Source organism: Scyliorhinus torazame, chromosome 1 (assembly GCF_047496885.1).
Source record: "Scyliorhinus torazame isolate Kashiwa2021f chromosome 1, sScyTor2.1, whole genome shotgun sequence".
NCBI classification, from domain to species: Eukaryota; Metazoa; Chordata; class Chondrichthyes; order Carcharhiniformes; family Scyliorhinidae; genus Scyliorhinus; species Scyliorhinus torazame.
The window spans coordinates 289167833-289192036 of NC_092707.1; the positions used below are offsets into that span (position 1 = coordinate 289167833).

Sequence of the window (24204 nt, forward strand, 5' to 3'; positions counted from 1 at the left end):
GAGGCCCACATCTCCACCCCGTCCCCGTAACTCCAGATAACCTTTTGGACACAAAGGGATAATTTAACATGGCCAATCCACCTAACCTGCACATCTTTGGACTGTGGGAAGAAACCAGAGCACACGGAAGAAACCTAAGCACACACAAGGAGAAAGTGCAAACTCCACATAGACAGTCACTCCGGCAGGAATTGAACCCAGGTCAACCCAGTGCTAACCACTGTGCCACCCCAGAAACCGGGGATACTAAGGGAAGTAAGAGAGGAAATTACAGCGGTATTGGCCATCATGTTCCAACACTTCTTAGATACAGGGTGGTGCCAGATACCTGGAGAAATTGGAAATATTACACACTTGTTCAAAAAAGGTCAGGATAAACCAGCAACGACAAGCCAGACAGTTTAATCTGGGTGTGGGAAAGCTTTTAGAAAAGCAAATTGGGACAAAATTAGTCAATTGGGTAAGAGTGGATTAATTAAGGAAAGCCAACACAGATTTCTAAAGGGGAAACTGATTGATTTTTTTTTGATGAAGTAATAGAGAGAATTGATGAGAGTAATGTGGTTGATCTTAAGTACGTGGACTTCATTTAAAAAATTTTTTTTTATTTAGGCTATTCGTAGAAACAAACAAAAGAAGAATAATCATACAGCGTTATAAATTACCACCATCCGGGCGGCACAGAGGCACAGTGGTTAGCACTGCTATCTAACTGCTAATAACCCAGGTTCAATCCCGGCCCCGGGTCACTGTCTGTGTGGAGTTTGCACATTCTCCCCATGTCTGCGTGGGTCTCACCCCCATAGCCCAAAAGATGTGGTTAGGTGGACTGGGCATATCAAATTGCCCCTTAATTGGAAAAAAATAATTGGGTCCTCTAAATTAAAAAAAATATAACCAACATCCGCAACCCCCCTGCTCTCCCAATATTGACCCCTTGTCCCGCCCTCATTTTAACCCCCTTACTCCTCTTTGCTGACCCCTCAATCCTCCTTAAAGAAGTTAATAAACGGCTTCCACCTCCGAGTGAACCTATCAACTGACCCCCCCCCCCACCTCAGGACGAACTTGACCTCCAGCCTCAGTAATTCTGCCAGGTTACTCAACCACACCCCCGCTTTCGGTGACTCCAAGTCCCTCCATCTGAGCAAGATCCGTCTCTGGGCTATCAGGGAGGCAAAGGCCAAGACATCAGCCTCTCTCGCCCCCGGGACTCCCGAGTCTTCCGACACCCCAAATATCGTTACCTCTGGACTCGGGGGCATCTTCAACCCAGAACCTCGATCTTTACGTCGGCAAGCCAGAACTCCCTGTTTTGAACATGCCAAAAGATGTGGATGTGATTCGCGGACCTCCCTGCGCACCATCCACACCTATACTTTATCCCCTCAAAAAACCTGCTCATCCGTGTTATCGTCATATGTGCCCTGTGAATTACTTTAAACTGAATGAGGCTTAGCCTCGCATATGCCAAGGCCGCATTCATCCTCCACAGGGCCTCAGCCCATGTCCCGGCCTCCACCTCCCCTTCCAGCTCCGCCTCCCACTAACGCTTTATGTCCCCACCAGGGCCCCCTCCCAATCCATCAACCCCTTGTAGACGTCGGACACCTTCCCCTCCCCTAATTCCTCCTTTGACAGTACCTTATCCTGCAACCCCATGGGCGGCAGCCCAGGAAAGGACGGTACCTCCTTACTCCCAGACCTGGGCAACTCATATTCTTCTTCCCGCTTCGCAAATGTGCCCCCTATAAACAGATCGCCAAAATCGCTCAATCCTTGCCTGCCGCAAAACCCGAAATCTCGCATCCAGCCCCTCCAGCTCAAACCTATGGTTGTCACAGATCAGTGTTCAGACCAATGCATCCTCCAAACCCAAGTGTACGTGGACTTCTAAATGGCATGTGACAAAGTGCTACATTACAAGCTCCTGGGCAAAGTTAAAGTTCATAGAATAAAAGGGACAGTGAATGGATACAAAATTGGCTGAGTGATAAAGGTATGCGGGAGCAGATGGACCCAGGACTATATGTGCACAAATCATTGAAGGTGGCAGGACAGCTTGAGTGATTAATAAAACTTATGAATTTACTAAATAGAAGCACAGAGCACATAAGTAAGGAAATTATGATGACATTATAAAACAGCTTTTCAGTCTCAACTGGAGTAATTGCGCCCAATTTTGGGCATCAAGCTTTAGGAAATATGTCAAAGCTCTGGAGGAGGTGTACAAAAGATTTACAAGAATGGTTCCAGGGTTGAGGAAATTCAATTACGAGGGTAAATTTCAATTTCAATTTGGAGAAACTTGGGTTCTTCTCCTGAGAGAAGAGAAGGTTAAGAGGTGATTTGATAGAGGTGTCCTAAATCATGAGTCTGGACAGATAGGTAAAAATTGTTCCCTCCGGCACAGGGTTGCGAACCAGCGGCAACATGAGGATAAACATTTTCACAGCGAATGATTGGAGTGCACTATTTGAGAGTGTTGTTATGGGCCAGGGTTTAGTGAACCCCAAAGTGTAGCATGGAGTTCACCTGACCCACAACTTTTAATAGATTGTGGTATGGGGAGCACACGGCCCACTCTACAGCTGTGGTACAGCAGAAAAGGAAAAGTATTTTTTTCAAAGCAAAACAATGTTTATTCTATGAACTCAAGTTAACCTTTTTAAAATATACAGTGAACATCTTAACAACCATCAATTCAAATCAACCTCCAAAGAATACCACACTGAGTAATCCTTTAAGCTTTCCTTTTAACATCCATAAGACTTAAAACACCTTTCAACAGAAGCACATTAGGTTTACATTCACTACTGAGAACATTTATAATTCTGAATTCACCAAATGATCAAGAGATAGTCTTTTGATGGCAGAGAGAACAGCAGTACACCTGATTGGTCTGGCTTGACCTCCAACACTGAAAACGAAACTAAAACATACCCTGCAGCCTGCTCAAAAACGAAAGTAAAAAGCTGACAAGACAGCCCAGCTCCACCCACTCTCTGACATCACTGCAGTAGTAAACACCCAATTCTTAAAGATACTTTCACTACAAATACTTATGTACACACCCATTTATAAACCCCCATTTCTTAAAGGTACTCTCACATGACACCTCCCCCCAAGAAAAAAATAAAAAACCATCAACTTCAAGATGGTTTCATTTTTCACTATCCTTTAAGAAATGCACACAGTAAATATACTTTTTCATTTCAAAAAACAACACACGCAAACAGGTATAATAATATAGTCCATTTTTTTTTGTTCTTCTTCCTCCAACTGAAATCCTTCTCAATTGACAGTCTCTTTGAACAAGAAGGTCTCTGCACGATCCGTCCATTGCTCTACGCCTCAGAATTTCTCTTTAAAGTCAGATACTTTAGTTCAATCTGTTCGCAGAGTCCCTTGTAATTCTCCAACACAGGAGCATTGGTTATCACAGCTTTCAGGCAGTCAAATACCTGTTGAAAGTCCGCTGTCCATTGAAATTTTCGATGTTTCTTCAGCAAGTCCATTCGTGGAGCAATCACACTACAAAACATTTGCACAAATGTTCGATCAAATCCACTCATGCCAAGAACTCGCATTATTTCCTTTTGTCTCGAGGGTATTGAAAACTCCTCAAGAACTGTTGGTTTCGCATCCTGTGTGACTATTCGACCCTGTCCGATTGTATGGCCAAGGAAAGTGACTTGGGCTTTTCCAAATTCACTTTTGGCTAGGTTTATCACCAAACCCGCCTCCTGAAGTCGATCGAATAACTCCATCAAATGTTTTAAATGTTCTGTCCATGTCTGGCTGAAAATTACCAGATCATCGATGTATACCGCACAATTGGGTAATCCTGAAACAACTTTGTTAGTTAACCGTTGAAATGTGGCTGGTGCGTTTTTCATGCCAAATGGCATAACTTTGAATTGGTATATACCATCTGGAGTCACAAAAGCGGAAATCTCCTCCGCCCTTTTGGATAAAGGTACCTGCCAGTAACCTTTAAGTAAATCCATTTTGGAAATAAAAGCTGATTGTCCCACTTTCTCAATGCAATCCTCCAAACGTGGGATAGGATAAGAGTCCGTTCTTGTAACTGCATTAACCTTTCTATAGTCCACACACAACCGTTGGGTACCATCTGGTTTTTGTACCATCACTACGGGTGAGCTCCATTGGATGCAACCCACTTCAAAGAACAAAGAAAAGTACAGCACAGGAACAGGCCCTTCGGCCCTCCAAGCCTGTGCCAACCATGCTGCCCGTCTAAACTAAAATCTTCTACACTTCCTGGGTCCGGATCCTTCTATTCCCATCCATTCATGTATTTGTCAAGATGCCCCTTAAATGTCACTATCGTCCCTGCTTCCACCACCTCCTCCTCCGGCAGCGAGTTCCAGGCACCCACTACCCTGTGTGTAACAAACTTGCCTCGTACATCTCCTCTAAACCTTGCCCCTCGCACCTTAAACCTATGCCCCCTAGTAATTGACCCCTCTACCCTGGGAAAAAGCCTCTGACTATCCATTCTGTCTATGCCCCTCATCATTTTGTAGACCTCTATCAGGTCGCCCCTCAACCTCCGTCATTCCAGTGAGAAAAAAAACAAGTTTATTCAACTGCTCCTCATAGCTAGTACAATTATGCCATTTTTAAGCATACTCTCAATCTCTTTGTTAACCTGTGCCAAAGGGTTAAGTCTATATGGATGTTGTTTGATTGGAACAGCATTTCCCATATCTACATCATGTATAGCCATTTTAGTTCTTCCCAATTTATCTCTACAAACTTGCTCACGTGATATCAATAACTCTTTCAGGTCAGTTCGTTTTTCCTCTAGATTTATCCCAATTTTTAAGAACATCCTCATTTTCCAATTTAATTTCAGGTATGTCAAATTCACAGTCATCTGGATTTGGTTCGTCACTGAGTTAGAATCATTAAAACCACCTCCTTTTTCTCTCCTTCCTCTCTCCTTCCCTTTCAAAGTATCTTTTAAGCATATTCACATGACACACGGTGAGTTTTCCTTCTATTCTGGCGTTTTTAACCACATAATTCACCTCACTTAATTTCCTTCCAATTTGATACAGTCCACAAAACCTAGCTTTTAACGGTTCACCTACCACTGGTAACAACACTAAAACTTTATCTCCAATGGCAAAACTACGAGCTTTGGATTTCTTGTCCGCTACCCGTTTCATCACATTTTGTGCAACTTTTAAATGTTGCCTAGCCAATTCACCTGCTCTATTTAATCATTCCCTAAAATTTGACACGTAATCCAATAATGTAAGTTCTGATTTCTCACTCACCAATTTTTCCTTAATCAATTTAAGTGGTCCTCTTACCTCATGACCAAAAATTAGTTCAAAAGGACTGAATTTGGTTGACTCATTAGGTGAATCCCTAATTGCAAACAGTACGAATGGAATTCCTTTATCCCAATCCTCTGGATAATCGTGACAATAAGCCCTCAACATTGTCTTTAATGTCTGATGCCACCTTTCTAACGCTCCCTGCGATTCTGGATGGTACACAGTTGATATGAATTGTTTTATTCCTAAGCTATCCATAACTTCCTTGAATACCCTCGAGGTAAAATTTGACCCTTGATCCGATTGTATTTCTATGGGTAGTGCATATCTAGTAAAGAATATAAGTAACTCCTCTACAATCTTTTTAGCTGTAATATTATGTACTGGAATGGCCTCTGGAAACCTAGTAGACACATCCATTATCGTCAAAAGATACTGATTCCCACTTTTCGTTTTTGGAAGCGGTCCTACGCAATTAATTAGGACCCTTGCAAAAGGTTCCTCAAATGCTGGAATGGGTATTAAGGGCACTGGTTTTATCACTGCTTGAGGTTTTCCTATCACTTGACATGTGTGATATGATTGACAAAATGTAACTACATCTTTATGTAGTCCAGGCCAATAAAAATGCTTCTGGATTTTAGCTCGAGTTTTCCTTATTCCCAAATGACCTCCCACTGGTATCTCATGTGCAACTCGCAACACCTCCGTTCTACTCCTACTGGCAATACTACTTGATGAACTTCTGCCCACTTTTCATCCGCCTGCATACGGAAAGGTCTCCATTTTCTCATCAAGACATCACTTTTATGGTAATAACACTCTGGTATACACGCAGATTCCTTTTCCGTGTATGCATTCTGATACATCTGTTTTATTTCAACATCTTTCTGCTGTAACTCCGCCAATTTTCCTGAACTAAAAATATCTGCTCCATCTGTTCTTGTTCTTTTTCAACCATCTGATCAAAAATCGTTTCTGCTAATTGCACTTCAACTTCATCTTCACTCTTTGGTTTCTCCTCTTGTCTTAACCTGTGACTTTGCGACCTTGTCACTACACAATCCGGAAAAATCCCAGGATATTCGTCCTTCAACACTTCAGTTATCTGATTTTCCACTGGTCTATCCACCACAGTAGGCATCACTCCCACCTGCGATCCAGCTATATCATTACCCAAGATAAACTGTATTCCTGGACAAGATAGTTTCTCTATTACTCCTACTACCACTTCACCACTCTTCACTGGACTTTCCAACCTTACCTTATATAATTGAACACTACTCCTCTCACCTTGAATTCCACATATTACCACCTTTTCTGGCAACATTCTTCCCAGACTACATAACTCCTCATCTCTTACCATTAAAGATTGACTAGCTCTCGTATCTCTTAAAATTGTGACTTCTTTACCTGCTCCTCCTGATACACGAGTAAACTTTATCCACACAAGTAAATTCTTTAAAGAGATCTGGCACCTTCTTATCAACCATCTCTTGATCAGGCTATACAATCTTTTGCACCTCCTTCGCCTCATTTGGGCTTTCCTTTACCACTTTAACAAACCCCACTGTCTTATCCTGTTTTACCACATCAGCCTTCCCAGTGCTTTTCTTCAACCACCAACACTGTGACTTTACATGGCCTAGTTTATTACAGTGAAAACATTTGAAACTTTTCATTTCTTTTCCACCCTCCTGGATTTCTTTTTAAATGTGTGGTACACTCTCCTTATTATCTCCCATCAGATCACCTAACCACTTGAGTATTTCACATGTCCCCAGTTTCTATCCCTCACAGGCTGAAACTGATGTCGGAAACCAAGCTTTGATTTATGAACTGATTCATAATCATCTGCTGCTAGCCTCGCAGTTTTAACCCTCTGTTCTTCCACATGAGTTCTCACTACATCAGGAATTGAATTTTTAAACTCCTCCAAAAGTATAATTTCCCTGAGAGCTTTATAGGTTTGGTCCATTTTCAAAGCCTTTATCCACCTGTCAAAATTACTCTGTTTGAACCTTTCAAACTCCATGTCTGTTTGACCAAATTCTTTCCTTAAATTTCTAAACCTTTGTCTGTAGGCTTCAGGCACCAGTTCATATGCACCTAAGGTGGATTTTTTCACCTCCTCATATGTCCCAGATACCTCCTCCGGGCGTGATGCAAACACTTCACTAGCCCTACCTATCAGCTTTGTTTGAATCAGTAACACCCACATGACCTGTGGCCATTTCATTTGTTCTCCTCCTTCTCGTCAAACCTTGGCAATGCTTGGACATATTTAAATAGATTCCCACCACACCTTCGACTTTGACGCTCTTTCTCACCATCCTCATCACTATCCACCAACTGTACGTTTCCCTTTACGCCTGCCAATTTTAACTGACTGCCATGATTCATGGCCATTTTCTGAAGTTCAAACTCTCTCTTTATCTTTTTCCCTGATCTGTATCTGCCTTTCTCTTTCTTTTTGTTCTGCTAGGGCTATTCTTTCTTTTCTCTTTTCTTCTCGCTCCTTTTCTTTTTCCCCTCTCTCTCTCTCTTTCTTTTTCCTCTCTATCTCTTTCGTATTCAAGCTGATTTAATTCTTTCTCGTGTTTCATTTGTTTAATTTGCAACTGAATTTTTGCCATTTCCAATGAGTCAAACTGGATCTCAGGCAACTTTAAATACTTAGCCATTGCCATAATTACCTCATCTTTTCGCATTTTGTCAGGTAATGTTAACTGCAATGTTTTTGCCAAATCTAACAGTCTGCTTTTAGTCTCTGTCCGTAAGGTACTGCGTGTGACCGTCTCCACCCCCAAAAACTTCTGAGCCTCTGAAAGAGCCATTGTCCACAATACACTCCTGACTTAAACTAAAACACCACACCTGAAATACACCCACAATATGCTCACCCCTCACTGTCTTTAAGTTCACTAAGCCAGTCCAATAGATAGACTTTTATCCCCCTCAAGCCCCCAATTTCTTATGGGCCAGGGTTTAGAGAACCCCAAAGTGTAGCATAGAGTTCACCTGACCCACAACTTTTAATAGATTGTGGTATGGGAGCACACGGCCTACCCTACAGGTATGGTACAGCAGAAATGGATAAGTATTTTTTCAAAGCAAAACAATGTTTATTCTATGAACTCAAGTTAACCTTTTTAAAACATAGTGAACATCTTAGCAACCATCAATTCAAATATAACCCCCAAAGAATACAACACTAACTAATCCTTTAAGCTTTCCTTTTAACATCCATAAGACTTTAAACACCTTTCAACATAAGCACATTAGGTTTACATTCACTACTGAGAACATTTATAATTCTGAATTCACCAAATGATCAAGAGATAGTCTTTTGATGGCAGAGAGAACAGCAGTACACCTGCTTGGTCTGGCTTCAGCTCCAACACTGAAAATGAAACTAAAACGCACCCTGCAGCCTGCTCGAAAACGAAAGTAAAAACCTGACAGACAGGCCAGCTCCACCCACTCTCTGACATCACTGCAGTAGTAAACACCCATTTCTTAAAGATACTCTCACTACAGATACTTATATACACACCCATTTCTTAAAGGTACTCTCACATGACAGTGTGGTGGAGACTGAATCAATCCTGGCTTTCAAATGGGTATTAATAATAATCTTTATTCGTGTCACAAATAGGCTTACATTAACACTGCAATGATGTTACTGTGTAAAGCCCCTAGTCGCCACATTCCAGCGCCTGTTCGGGTACAGAGGGAGAATTCAGAATGTTTAATTCATCTAACAGCACGTCTTTCGGGACTTAATTATCTGATTAGATAATTATCTGAAGAAAGGAAAATTGAAGGGCTGCTGGGGAAAGTTGGAGAAGTGGGACCAGCTGAGGTGCTCTTGCAGAGAACTGGCACAGACAACTGGATGGGCCGAGTGGCCTTCTTTTGTGCTGAAACTATTCTACAATTTCATATCCTGTAAGATCCGCCGGTAATACAATAAAACTGTTGCAATTGCACATTTTGTAGGGAGTGCAATTCAAATGCTACCCTCAAATTTCTGTGACACACTTAAAAGTAAATTAAAATAAAGACCATTGATACATTATCTACATTATCTCTCCAGAAACAGAGTATATTATAATCACAATAGCTGTTGCCTTTTTTTTAAATGACGGGATTGGCATGGTCAATTACCCAGAGTTATGATCTGCAACCTAAATAGTAATGAACCCACCCAGTGTTTGTTTAGCAGCACTTGGACTTTGCAGCTTTGAAGAGATTCACTATTGCAGCAGAATACTACATTGTGCAAAACAGTATCTCTTCCCACTTACTGTGCAATGTCACAGGAGATCTGCTAATATTATCACCACTGCATGACAGAGATTATATGGTCACTAATGAAACACTGCTTCATGACACCAAAAGCAGTTTAGTTTCAAGGAAAGAAATTGATTGAATGAAAGAAAGCAGCAGGGGGTGTCAGGTGATGGGAGAGCCAGGGGCTGAGAGCATTAATGCTGAATGGAGTGCCCCAGGATTTAGTGCTGGGGCCCCTCATGTTTCTGCTCTACATCAACAACTTAAGACAAGGCATCCTAATGTAAACTGGTCATGTTTGCAGATGATACTAATTAGAGGAATTGGCTGTTGAAACAAATGAAGCACCCAGGGACCTAAAATAGTAATTAGATAAAATGTGCAATTGGGATAATGAGTGGTAGATGAAATTTGATACAGTTTAGTGCCAGGAAAATGCTTGGAACAAATATATTATGAATAGCATGGAAAGAGTGAAAGATGAAGTTCAAAGGAATCTGGGCGTAATAATGGATTTGGCTCTGGTTGTCTAAGATTTAATTTGGTTTGCACTGCTTTAACATCCCCCTGAATCTCAAGTATTTTGTTTAATTACAACAGTGACTACATTTCAAATGTATTTCATTGTCTGTGAAGTGCTTTGGGATGTCTTGAAGTTGCGAAAGATGCTACCTTCTTTATAAGTTCACTCCACAGTTATTACAAATGCTCCCATAACATTTTGTAATAAAAGCAAAACTCCTTTATTCAATCATCAAAACTACATAGACCTCAAAATATCTTATACCGTTCACAGCTTAAAGTGGCATGTACTCAACGGGAGCAACACCACAGGAGATCTATTAGTAGATGTGTTCAATAATTTCATAATTCAAGTAGTCAAAAAAGGTGATAATTTTCACACAAACAAAAACAGCTTTCCAACAACGGACCTTAGCCCTTAGTATTCAACTTTAATTCAAGATCATGTTGTTTATTGCCTTGAAGAAATCTTGTAGTGTTAAATTAATCTTGCAGTGTTAAAGGAACAGGCTAGGTTACACACATGCTTCCCATTAGCAGCATAATGTGACCTAATATAATACTCCTGATCTAAAACACCATAATCCTCCAACTGCCGGCAATGCCACAATAAAACTGCACCTATTATATAACAATACACTGTATATTCCACGTTTAATGTCCCTGTGGTTATGAAACAACATATCCTAGAGGAAGTAATGTCATAAGGGGTCTGATTGGACTACAAACTGTGTCCCAGTGACTACAATTTAAGACTATTACCTCACTCAAATGCTTGTTGCGACTTGGTGTTATTGATTGAGTGGTCGACTGTTTATTTCCTGCTTTTAAAGCTGCGTCTCTCCTCGCCTGTTCCAGAAGAAGTCTCGCTCGCTCTTTCAGTTCTTCCTGTCTTGTTACTATCCTCTTTTAAAAGAAAAGCACAAATATAAAATCCATTAAAATCTTCTCATTTTACAATCAGTAAGCAATATTCCTTTCGGTCTATTGCTGACATTATTATGAGGAAATCTATATTATAAATAGCAAGAAAGATTGGAAACTATTTTACAATGTTGGACAGGTTTCCCAGATAATTTCAATCACAGTTTTAGCTCAATTGCAAAATTATGCCTGCATTAAATCAACAGATCACTTTTAAAAATATTTTAGAATTCCCAATTGTTTTTTTCCCAATTAAGGGGCAATTTAGTGTGGCCAATCCACCTGCCCTGCATATCTTTGGGTTGTGGGGGCGAGACCCACACAGAAAATCAACAGATCAGGATTAATGTTTCCATTTTGTTAAAAAAAAGACTATTAATACCAGTCTTCCAATTAAGGAGCAATTTAGTGTGGCCAATCCACCTGCCCTGCATATCTTTGGGCTGTGGGGGCGAGACCCACACAGAAAATCAACAGATCAGAATTAATGTTTCCATTTTGTTAAAAAAAAGACTATTAATACCAGTCTGTGGAAGACTTTTCAGTAAAGAGATACATCAATTCAAAATAATCGCCTAGCAATAATACAGATTCCACAACTCTGCACCAAAAAGGAAAACAGACCTCAATTCAACAAATGTTTCCATATTTTCACATTCAAAACCCATTAAGCAAAGTCTTCTTTACTGGGAAAAAACAAAATCACATTCCATTCTGTTCCTATACATCTAGAAAACGTGCCATTTTAATAACAGCAAAGGTTTGAATAAAGTATTCAAGAAAAGCAACACACCTTTGGTTATCTGCAGTACAGGTCTAGGGCCAACAGAAGGCCGAGATGGACATTGTTGCCATCCCATGTGCACTATAGATCCTCATCTAATTTCCAGATGGGATAATTTGGATTTGAATAAGAGTCTTACTGGACAGCCATAGGGATTGGTGCTGGCATTTGGGGGAGAAATTGTGCAAAAATTGTCATTATTCAGGAGGATTTAAAATGCTGCCTCTTGGTGGCTAGTGTACAGTTGTGATGTGGAATGGGGACTGACATTGCAGAGAAGCAACTGTGAAACAAAGTAACTTGTGCAATTTAAAATGACATGGGGAAAACAGGATAGCATTCTTCATTAGTGAACACAGGACCAAAAACAGGTCTATCAACTCTCCAAACTATGCTGCCATTTAATTAGATCATGGCTGGTCTTAATACCACCTTGGTTCTGTACACTTAAAACGCTTGCCTAATAAAAATGCTGCGCACCGCAAAGAAGATTAGCCTACCTGTCGAATGGGCACATACCAGTCCTGGGGCACTACAGGCATCTATATCAATATCTGGTGCCTTCCTCAAGTGTCCTCACTACCCAAGACTATAAGAAACTACAGAGTGTTGTGAACACAGCCCAGTCCATCACACAAAACCGCCTCCCATCCATTGACTCTATCTACACCTCCCGCTGCCTTGGGAAAGCGGACAGCATAATTAAAGACCCCTCCCACCCGGGATATTCTCTCTTCTAACCTCTTTCATCGGGCAGGAGATACAAAAGTCTGAGAACACGCACTAACAGGTTCAAAAGCTGCTTCTTCCCCGCTGTTACCAGACTCCTGAATGACCCTCTGATGGACTGAACTGATCTCTCCACACATCTTCTCTACTGAGTAGTACTACACTCCATATGCTTCACCCAATGTCTGTCTATATGTATTTACACTGTGTATTTATCGTATTTCCTATGTTTTTCATGTAGGAACGATCTGTCTGAACTGTACGCAGAACAATACATTTCACTGTACCTCGGTACATGTGACAATAAATCAAATTTAAATCCTTCCTCATTCATCTGCCACTTCTCAGGTCTCCTCCAAGCTTCCTTTGCTCACTGGAAATAGTCGCTTTACATCATGTATCCCATAATCATCAATTCCAATTCCTGGCATCACCCTGGTGAATCTATGTTGCATATTCCCAATGGCTTTAATAACCTTTCAATAATGGGACACCTGCAGTGTACACAGTGCTCTGTTCTGTAGAAACTAAGTGTTACTTTTTAACTTGTGAACTTGTAACACAGACAATGTAATAATTGTGGGGGACTTTAATATTCATATGGACTGGACCAATCAAATTGGAAGGTCTGGAAGATGACTTTATTGAACTCTTTCATGACAGTTTCCTGGAGCAATAAGTTATGGAACCCGACTAGGTGTGAAACTATTTTAGATTTACTATTGTGCAATGAGGCAGGGTTAATTAGTAACCTCATAGTATCCACTGGGAAAAAGTGATCATAATACAATTGAATTCCATATTAAGTTTCATAGAATCCCTCTGGATTAGGAGACCATTCGATCCATCGAGTCTGCACCAACCCTCCACAAGAGCAACCTACCTAGATCCACTCCCTCGCCACACTCCTGCAACACTGTTACCTTTGGACACTAAGAGACAATTTAGCATGGCCAATCCACCTAAACTGCACAGCTTTGGACTGTGGGAGGAAGTCAGAGCGCCCAGAGGAAACCCATGCAGACATGGGGAGAATGTACAAACTCCACACACACACAGACAGTCGCCAAAGGCCGGAATCAAACCTGGCACTGTGAGGCAGCAGTGCTAACCACTGTGCCACTGTGAAAGCGACATGCTCCCATCCCAACCAAACACGTACCTTAAACTTTAACAAAGCAAATTACAGAGATGCGAGGGGAGAGCTGATCTAGGTTGATTGGGAAAATGGACTAAAATATTTGGCAATAAATTAATGGTGAGAAACAATTAAAGAATTAATGTTCAACAAAAATACATTCCATTGAAAAACAAAAGCTCAGCAAAGGTTTACACAGAAAGTTAAGGATAGTATAAGGTTAAAAGAAGAGGTTTATAATGTGGCAAGGAATAACAGTAAGCCTGAGTATTGGGAGTGCTTTTAGCCCCTTTCTTCTTTTTTCTAGTGAAAGAAAATCCCTAGCCTGTCAAAACCTGTCTGAAAGGTATCATCCCCTCAGTTCTGGGTTCATTCTAGTAAATCATTTTGCATTTCCCCAGTATTGCTATATCCTTTTCATGATAGAAAGAGTAGAACAGTTCCAAATGCAGAAAGACCTGGACAATATTCAGGCTTTGGATGACAAGTGGCAAGTAACAAAGTACTAGGTAATGACCATCTCCAATAAAAGAGGATCTAACCATCGCTCCTTGACATTCAACGCCATTCCCATCACTGAGTCCCTCATAACAACATCCTCCCGGCAGCACGGTGGCTCAGTGGTTAGCATTGCTGCCTCACGGCGCCGAGGTCCCAGGTTCGATCCCGGCTCTGGGTCACTGTCCGTGTGAAGTTTGCACATTCTCCCTGTGTTTGCGTGGGTTTCGCCCCCACAACCCAAAGATGTACAGGTTAAGTGCATTAACCACGCGAAATTGCCCCTTAATTGGAAAAAATTAATTGGGTATTCTAAATTTATTTTAAAAAAACAACATCCTGGGGGCTTACCACTGACCAGAAACTGAAGTAGACTAGCCAAATAAATACTGCGGCTACAAGAGCAGGTCAGAGGCTAGGAATCTTGCTGCGAGTAACACCTTCTGATTCCATAGAATCATAGGATCCCTAGTGAAGGAGGTGGTTATTCGGCGCATCTTGTCTGTACCGACCCTCTGAAAGAGCTACCCTGCCTAGATGCACTCCTCAACCCCGTAACCCCACTTAACCATTACAGCTTTGGACTGTGGGAGGAGACCGGAGTACCCGGAGGAAACCCACACGACATGGTGAGAACATCGTGGGCTGAAGGGCCAGTACTGTGCTGTTCTATGTTCTAAATAGTAAAATTGAATGCAAAGACGCACAAGTTAATGTGTTGCAGGTGCTGCGAAGCAGATCCAACAGCAACTAGCGTGTTCAATGCTCAACATCATAGCTGCTTCATTATTAGACCAGCCATTTGAAGCTTTGTAAGCAAAAGCTAAACAGACAAAAAATGCATTATATGTCTAATGTCAGAGCAAACATCAGTCAGCATTTAATTTGCCTCTCTCTGAGCAGGTCTTTAAGTGCTATGACTTTAAGGATAACTTGTATCTCCTGTAAGATCTCTTGGCCAATCACTAGAACACCTTTGCAGAGTGCCTGGCATTATATCTCTTGCTTTTGATTGTGCATTTCTCCATTGTGAGGTTGTCTATCCAGGTGTAGATAAGTACCCGCTGAACTGATGTTATACAGGCTTGTCAGATGCAGTTTAATTTCCATTTGTGAATGCCAGATTATGGCTACTTCTCACATAAAGATACTTAATAATCTTTATTATTATTGTCACAAGTAGGCTTACATTAACACCGCAATGAAGTTACTGTGAAAATCGCCAAGTCGCCACACTCCAGCGCCTGTTCGGGTACACTGAGGGAGAATTCAGAATGTCCAAATGACCTACCAGCACGTCTTTCAGGACTTGTGGGAGGAAACCGGAACGCCCGGAGGAAACCCACGCAGACATGGGGAGAATGTGCAGACTCCACACAGACAGTGATCCAAGCCAGGATTCGAACCTGGGACTCTGGCGCTGTGAAGCAACAATGCTAACTACTGCGCCACCATACTCTTCTTGATATGTTGGTTGTTAGTGATTAGGGAATAGAAACTCAACAGTATGACCAACAAAAATTAAGCACTTTTTTCTAAAGATTTAACAAGGTACAAGCATCTTGAATTTCATCATGGTAAATAAGGGGTGAAAAGCCAGCTTCACTCAGGACAGTAAAGCTTTGCCTCATCTTGATGTAATTATTGCCAGAGCAGTGGTTGCTGTAAGGCAGCTTTCTGAGGGTAGGGTGAACCCAGCAGCTCTTTGTGAATTTAACAGATGTTTAAACTCTTCATAATGTTAGTAATCAAATGTTTTTCTCAAAAGCAGATCTGTGTTGAACCTTTGAAGAGAGAGTCAGGGCAGATAGTGGTTGTTATACAGTAACCAAATTTATGTAAAAAAATTACTTGTACCATAATTTGACAGCTTACTTATAAGTTTGCATTGCACGAAGAGACAGTGAAGCTCAAGAAATGCTGCAAAGCTATATATTGTATTATTACTACTACTCACTTGTTCTGGGTTTTAACAGACTTATTTGGTAATTAAAGCCCAATTCAAGTCTAAGTGTATTATAATTCTGGTCCTTTTTAAAAACAGATCATGTTATAAAACCAGTAGCTGAAGTGTTCCCTGGGCATGGTATTTTCCTAGGTTCTGGTATATAGGCAAATACAAACTTTCCCCCTCAGGCACAGACAGAGATAAAGCTTGCTTACGAGAGTAATCTGAAACAGAGGCTAAACATATCTTGGGTAAAAAGAAATTAGGTACTCCAAAAATAAATGACTAATTGTTCAACACAGAATTACTGAAAGAAAGGACATTTGAATTTGTATTCATTGTTAACTGGCCTGCGGTGGATATCTAACTGAAAATTTACAAAATGGGTCACAGTGACGTGGCCTGACATCAGTTTGGGTCTGTACAGAAAATCAGGTGCTGGACACTTCCAGGACTGATGTTGATGCCTAAACTTAGTGGAGAGTTTTTTTTTTTAAAAACAGGTTTAAAAATTTGGACTTGGTGAGGTGCTTACTTGGGGAAAAAGGAGGGCAAGTCCCATTATGTCTTCTTGGGTGGTTCCTAAAGCAATTCCTGTCATCATGCCCAGCTTCATTACTGACTACACATCCAAAGGTCAATCACAGAAGAGCAGAGGTAGCAAGATAGTCTAGCTTTATCTCGCAATATTATTTTTCACCTGCATCTGAATCCTGTAAAATGTTTTCAGCGGGAGAGACAAATGTAACCTGAGTTTGATGTGTTTTCTTTGGTAGCCCCACTTGGTGGCAGGTAAAGGTAGATCTGGCAATTGACAATATAGCACATAGGTTTCCCAAAGATAATCCTAAATGCTAGGTGATCAGACTCTGGGAACATTGTTGAGAAGTTTCACTATTCTTTATTGGGAGTGGGTATAAAAATAGGCTGATTCTGCAGTAGGTTTAATAAACAAGCTAAACTGATCCCATATAGCTGTGCAATGAATTCATCCTGTTTGGCCCACCCAAGATTGGCTGGATACTTGGCCAGCTTTGTTGAAATTGCAGGACTTGACACAAAGCGGCAGTGATACTGGGAATCCTGGAAAACCATCAAGGATCCTTTAAGTCAGCTGCTGCAGACAGCTCCTCCTCTCAAGGGGCAATTTCAGAGATCAACAGCTGCATCCCTGGGATTAAAAGAATACATTTTGCCTCAGACTCGAGCTAATATGAATGCTGATATTTATGTGCTCCGGATTCTCTTCATCCCCAACTCCTGTCTCCCTACATCCAATTTGCTGGTTCAAGGATTGGATCATTTCCCGATCAGTTGCACAGTGCAGACTCCTGAATTTTTACAACTGAGGTTTTTTGGCATTTGACTGATGATGTAAAGAGAAAAGAGCTCCAATGTGGCAGACTATAGGGCTACCCGAACATCCATTTTAAAATTTAAACATTTAAAATAAGTTAAATGCAAATCCTGAGCAAGTCAATACTCATATATTACAGTCATTCACTCACCTTTTCTTCAGAGATTTCTCTTGGTTGTTGGGAAGAGTTGAGCTAAACCCCAAACAAGATTTAAAAAAAAAAATTAACTTATTTTTCTTAAAATAAAAAGTTAATAAGTGAATCAAATTTTGAGAATAACGTACATAACACAGGAAAGAAAAAAATAGGTAACATCCTTACCTCTACACCTCTGTTCAGTTGACATGAATGATTCAAACTTGGACTGACATTTTTTGATGATTCAGATTCTGAGTAACGCAATGTTGCACGTTTCTTCTTGATGAGATCTGCATCTCTGTTGTAAGAGAACCCTAATTTATGGACTGGAGATGTGACAGATTTTCGAACTGGGGAGCCGGTCCCTGGACCTCTGCTCTCTACGGTGTCGGAATACTGAAGCCTTTCATGCTCAGAACTGTTGCTAGCATTCTCTGAACTCTTATGTCTCTCTGTTACAGTATCTTCAAATGTTGGTGATTTATATTCTTTTTGATTACTGACATCTGACGAATCAGTCAAATCTAAAATGTCTACTTTCAGCAGTTTTTTTTTGTTTAATGATGGCGGTACTTGTGCTTGAAGTGGTTCAGGCTCTGTGCTTTCACGTTTGCTGGAATCCTCCAATACAGGACCTTTAGAAATATTCCATTCGATCGGATCATATTTTTGTGAGTCTGAATCATTTTTAGTCCTCCGTGAGGAAGGTATTGTTGTACTTATATTTAGAAGGTTATCATGAGTCTGATGCTCACTTTGTGACTCACTAATATTGTCACTGGTGACTACACAGTCTTCCTGAGATGAACCATCAAGTAATACACTACTCGGCTGCTGTGCTGTTGTCTCATGTTTAACATCATTTATCTCTGCATAAAATTGCTCCTGGTCAATAGAGCTGTTTGTGTCGGTTTCAAAGTTGCCAACTTTGTATTTACTTTTACTGCTGTTTTCTTCGATCTGGACCACATTCAATTCTTCCCCACTGAAATGTGCCCTTATCTGATAAAGATAGGTCATAACAGATAGTTTATCTGGAATGGCCAATAAAACCATGTCTGCAGGTTCCAATAATCGTGATATTCCCAAGCTTGCAAAGCCATCATAAGCCTATAAAAAATAGCAGCAATTAGTTATTACAATTTTTAGACTCAATGCCTTTATGCAATTGAAATATTAATATAAATATATGAATTAGATATAAATAAACTTATCCAAAAGAGCATAGTTTGCGAAAAACTAGTAGTTGGGACATTTATTGACACAGACAAGTTTTGTTCTGGGAAAAAAACTATGCTATTTGGAGCCTCCAGTTATTTAAACATTTCTTTTAAAGCTTTCAATGCGAATTCTACAGCATAACGTAAAAGTAAACGTTCCATTTACTAACATACACTGAATTTGGTTCAAGTACCTTGGATATTCTAACCAAGATCTACAGAGCCACAAGCTAGGTTAGTGCAATTTTAAACTTTGTTAAATCATTTTATTTTCACCTAGTCACACTGGGGCAAATCCCACAATTATATACACAAAAATATGCACACATACATATTGAAATAAATTAAAAGGTGAGAACTTCTGCATCTTTCTGCGTACTGAAATTACAATTGGATATTGGAACAGTAATAATAATTGGAACCTTGTCCTTGCAAGGCTAAAAATGTTACTTTTGATATTACACCCATGCTACACAGGCAGAATTCCTTCCTATTAATCCCAATTTTCTCCAACATTAATGGTTCCCAGAAAGGATTAAAATATATTATTGTTATGGATTATGCTTTGAACACAACTTAAAGATAATGCAATACTAATATTTTACCATCATTTCAATATCAGCTTTTACTTTGAACTACAATAATGTTCATTTACAAATGCGCAAATAGCATGTTAACTGCAAAAATAGAGGGGGAGCAACACAGATTAGAAAGACTGTAAAGGGATATTAAGAGAGGCTGGCAGGTAACAAAAACAACTTTATTTCTGCAGCACCTTTAACATAGGAAAACATATGCATCACATATTTAAAAAAATATATCTGAGCTGAGGGAAAATCTTCAAAAGCTTTGTCAGAGATTAAGTTTAAGGAGCATTTGTAAAAGCGGAAAGGCAAAGGTGTTCATGGATGAAATTCCAGACTGTGGGTCTGAAATGGCTGAATGCTTGACTGGCAATGATGGGGCAAAGGAGGGTGTGGGGATCCACAGAGGTCCAAGGAAAACAAATAAAGATTTTAGTGGGGAGGGGTTACAGATTTCTGGAAGTTGAGGCCAAGAAGGACATTAAACATTAGGATGAGAGACTACACCGCTGACGGAGGGGACCGGGAGCCAATATAGTTTAGCGATTCAGCAGTGATTAGTCAGTGGGACTTGATAAGAGATGGGTTCAAGTAGAAATTTGAATGAACTAAAGTTTATGATGGGTGAAGGATGGTAGGAGGGCACTGGAATAGTGAACTGAAGGTTAACAATGGCAGGACTGAGACTTTAAGGGATGAGTTGAGATAATGGTTGAGGAGGATGATTTACTTTTTCTGAATTACAAAGCCAGGGCTCAGAGTGTGGTCAGGGGCGCACCCCTAATCCAGCTCCATGCCTGCTCCAAAAACCAATTCAAATTCAAATTGAATCCAATTCATGGTCCCCACAGGATGATTTAATGGAAGCAAAAGTCTGTTTGCTTTATGGTGAAGAGTTCACAACATCAGAAAGTCAAGTCAGAGTTGAATAGGAGGGAAACATGCAAATTGGCTGGATCAGACCGAGAGAGTGGCTGAGGAGAAGCGTAGAATTGTTAAGGCAATGGAATTTTGGAATTTGTGATGAGTGGGCGGGGGAGGGGCGTGAATAATGATGATGGCATCAGTTTTCCCCTAATGTTTTACATTGAAACATAGAAAATAGGAGGAGTTGGTCATTCGGCCCCCGGGCCTGCTCCACCATTCATTATGATCATGGCTAACTGAACCTGCACGTCAACCTTAAGAGAATCTTGAACAAAGACTCCCAAGTCCCTTTGTGCTTCTGATTTCCTAAGCATTTCCCCATTTAGAAAATAGTCTATGCCTAAATTCCTCCTTCCAAAGTGCATAACCTCACACTTTTCCACATTGTATTTCATTTGCCACTTCATTGGCCACTGTCCTAGCCTGTCCAAGTCCTTCTGCAGCCCCCTCGCTTCCTCAATACTACCTGTCCCTCTACAGATCTTTGTATCATCTGCAAACTTCACAGCAGTGCCTTCAGTTCCTTCTTCCAGATCATTAATGTATATTGTGAAAATACAGACCCCTGAGGCACACCACTCGTCACCACCTGCCATCCTGAAAATACCCCTTTATCCCCACTCTCTGCCTTCTGCCAGTCAGTCAACCCCACTCTCTGCCTTCTGCCAGTCAGTCAATCCTCTATCCATGCCAGTATCATACCCTTAACACCATGGGCTCTTAACTTATTTAACAGTCTCCTATGCGGTACCTTGTCAAAGACCTTCTGGAAATCTAAATAAATCACGTCCACTGGTTCTCCTTTGTCTAACTTCCTTGTTACTTCTTCAAAGAACTCTTAACAGATTTGTCAGACATGACCTCCCTTTGACAAAACCGTGCTGACTCAGCCCTATTTTATCATGCACTTCCAAGTACTCCGCAATCTCATCTTTAATAATGGACTCTAAAATCTTACCAATGACCGAAGTCAGGCTAACCAGCCTATAATTTCCCGTCTTCTGCCTCTCTCCATTCTTAAACAGCAGCCTGAATTGCTTTCTGTGGTAGAAATTCCACAGGCTCGCCACTCAATGGATGAAGACATTTCTCCTCTTCTCAGTCCTAAATGGTTCTCCCATATCCTCAGACTGTGACCCCTGGTTCTGGATATCACCACCATCTGGAACATCCTTTCTGCATCTACCCTGTCTAGACCTGTTAGAAACATAGAATTTACAGTGCAGGAGGCCATTCGGCCCATCGAGTCTACACTGGCCCGTACAAAGAGCACCCTACTCAAGCCCACGTATCTATCCTATCCCCGTAACTCCCACTTCATCTTTTTGGACACTAAGGGCTATTTAACATGGCAAATCCACCTAACCCGCACATCTTTGGACTGTGGGAGGAAACCAGAGCAACCGGAGGAAACCCACGCAGACATGGGGAGAACGTGTAGACTCCGCACAGCAGTGACCCATGCCAGGAATCAAACCTGGGACCTTGGAGCTGTGAAGCAACTGTGCTAACCACTATGCTACCGTGCTGCCCACAGAATGTTATAGGTTTCCAGGAGATGGTCGTTCATTCTTCTAAACTACAGCAAAAACTCCTAACCGACTCAATCTCTCCTCATACGTCAGTCCCACCATCCCAGGAATCAGTCTAGCAAATCTTCGCTGTACTTCCTCTATAGCAAGAACATCCTTCCTCAGATAAGGAGACCAAAACTGCATACAATATTCCAGGTGTAGTCTCACTAAGGTCTGGTATAATTGCAGCAAGACATTCCTGGAAATGTAGACCATCCAAGGCTGGATGTTGGGACATTGTGTCTGACATCATGCAGATACAGGAGGTGTATTAGAGTGAAGTATTAGAGGGAGGGTTGAATGCTATCCAAAATCATAATTATGACTGTGGATGATGTTGCCATGGGACAGAATGCAGATGAATAAGAGGAGTCAAGGAGAGATTCTTAGAGTTCTCCATTGTAATGGAACTGGGTCAGGAAGAGAAGCCATTGAAAATGTTTTGACTATGATTGGAGGGTTAAGACTTGAAGCTTGTGAGGACCGTCCTATTTAGCTGAAAAACAGGAGGGTGTTTAAGGACAATGATGGTGCAGTCACACCATGTCAGAGGCTGAAGGGAGGTCAAGAAGTGATAATGCGTCACAGTCCAGTGGTAAAATTGGTTAGAAAATAATATTACAAATGTTTGAAATTTAATTGATGGTGCAGTGGTTAGTCTGACAGCGCCTTGGACCCGGGTTCAATCCCGGCCCCCGGGTCATTGTTCTTGTAGAGTTTGCACATACTCCCCGACAATCCAAAGGCCTGCAGAATAGGTGGATTGGCCAAGCTAAATTGCCCCTTAATTGGGAAAAAAAAATTGGCTACAAGATTTTAAAAAAATGAAATTTCATTGGTGATTGGAGATAAATGTCTTTCTGAAAAAAGTTCTCACTAACGCAAGTAAAAGGAGCTCATCATAAACATCATTTTCACTGTCACTTGGGTCACTGTCTGTGCGGAGTCTGCACGTTCTCCCTGTGCCTGCGTGGGTTTCCTGCGGGTGCTCCGGTTTCCTCCCACAGTCCAAAGATGTGCAGGTTAGGTGGATTGGCCATGTTAAATTGCCCTCAATGTCCAAAACGGTTAGGTGGGGTTACAGGGATAGGGTGGAGGTGTGGGCTTAAATAGGGTGCTCTTTCCAAGGGCCGGTGCGGACTCGTTGGGCTGAATGGCCTCCTTCTGCAATGTAAATTCTATGATTCAATGATTTGCCAAAGTTAATTTTATGTTCAACATGATTATTGAAGAAGAGAGAAAAAGTACACAATTGGTAAAATATGTACAAATACTGTACTTCCCTCTTTTCAAATGCAAACTATGATTCTCTGTTTTACTTGAGATAGAAGTGAAGGATGTGAAACCTTAATGAAACTCAGCAATATACTTTGTGAAAAACCTATTGCAGAGTAACAACAACATGATTATAATTGCATTTACAAGCAGAAACATAACAGGATATGAAATAGTAGTACTTTGACATGCTTATAACATCAGCACCCTTATGCAATCAACATTAAGATTGTTTATCAGAGTTTAGGAAATAAGACAATATGAAATAACAACTATGAGTTAGTATTGATAAGAGAATGTCAAGGATGTGTTTTGTGATAAGAAATGGGATATACAGAACCACTATACAGTACTAATCCATGCTGAGCCTTATCACAGTTGATCAACCCGCTCTCTCATACTGTGCATGTAATTGCAGTGATTTGTGTTGATGGAAAATTCAGCAAGATAATGAAAACGAAGCATACCCAGATTAACCGATACATTCCTGAAAATACACCGAAATAAAGCTTACTTTAAAACTACTATCAGTAATACTGGAAAGACACAACATGGTCATTAGATATTGCATTCCAAGGCACTTGCATCAGTTTGACATGATAGCTCATATCATTTTTTTTTGACTGAAACACTTTAGGACATCAGGTCAGTTAGGTTAGGAGCTTGAAAAAAAGCATGCACTCAATTACAATCAGCCGAAATCATAAACCAAGCTCATAAAACTATGTCCAAGATATTTACAAAGCAGTGAGTGCAGTTAAAAATAAAGTTCACTGCCTCACGGCGCCGAGGTCCCAGGTTCAATCCCGGCTCTGGGTCACTGTCCGTGTGGAGTTTGCACATTCTCCCCGTGTTTGCGTGGGTTTCGCCCCCACAACCCAAAGATGTGCAGGGTAGGTGGATTGGCCACGCTAAATTGCCCCTGAATTGGAAACATGAATTGGGTACTCTAAATTTATTTAAAAAAAATAAAGATC

The 24204-nt window shown here is 40.9% G+C and overlaps 1 protein-coding gene across 5 annotated transcripts in view; it reads right to left on the bottom strand.

Moving 5' to 3' along the window:
• ehbp1 (EH domain binding protein 1) overlaps positions 1 to 24204 on the bottom strand; it is a 569586-nt gene that overhangs the window by 177928 nt on the left and 367454 nt on the right. For all 5 annotated transcript variants that reach the window (XM_072507229.1, XM_072507216.1, XM_072507208.1 and 2 more), the window contains 3 exons: positions 17831 to 18757; positions 17660 to 17701; positions 10893 to 11036 (listed from right to left, as the gene is read on the bottom strand). In XM_072507229.1, the coding sequence (XP_072363330.1) occupies positions 10893 to 11036; positions 17660 to 17701; positions 17831 to 18757 (1113 nt within the window). The remainder of the gene's footprint in view (positions 1 to 10892; positions 11037 to 17659; positions 17702 to 17830; positions 18758 to 24204) is intronic.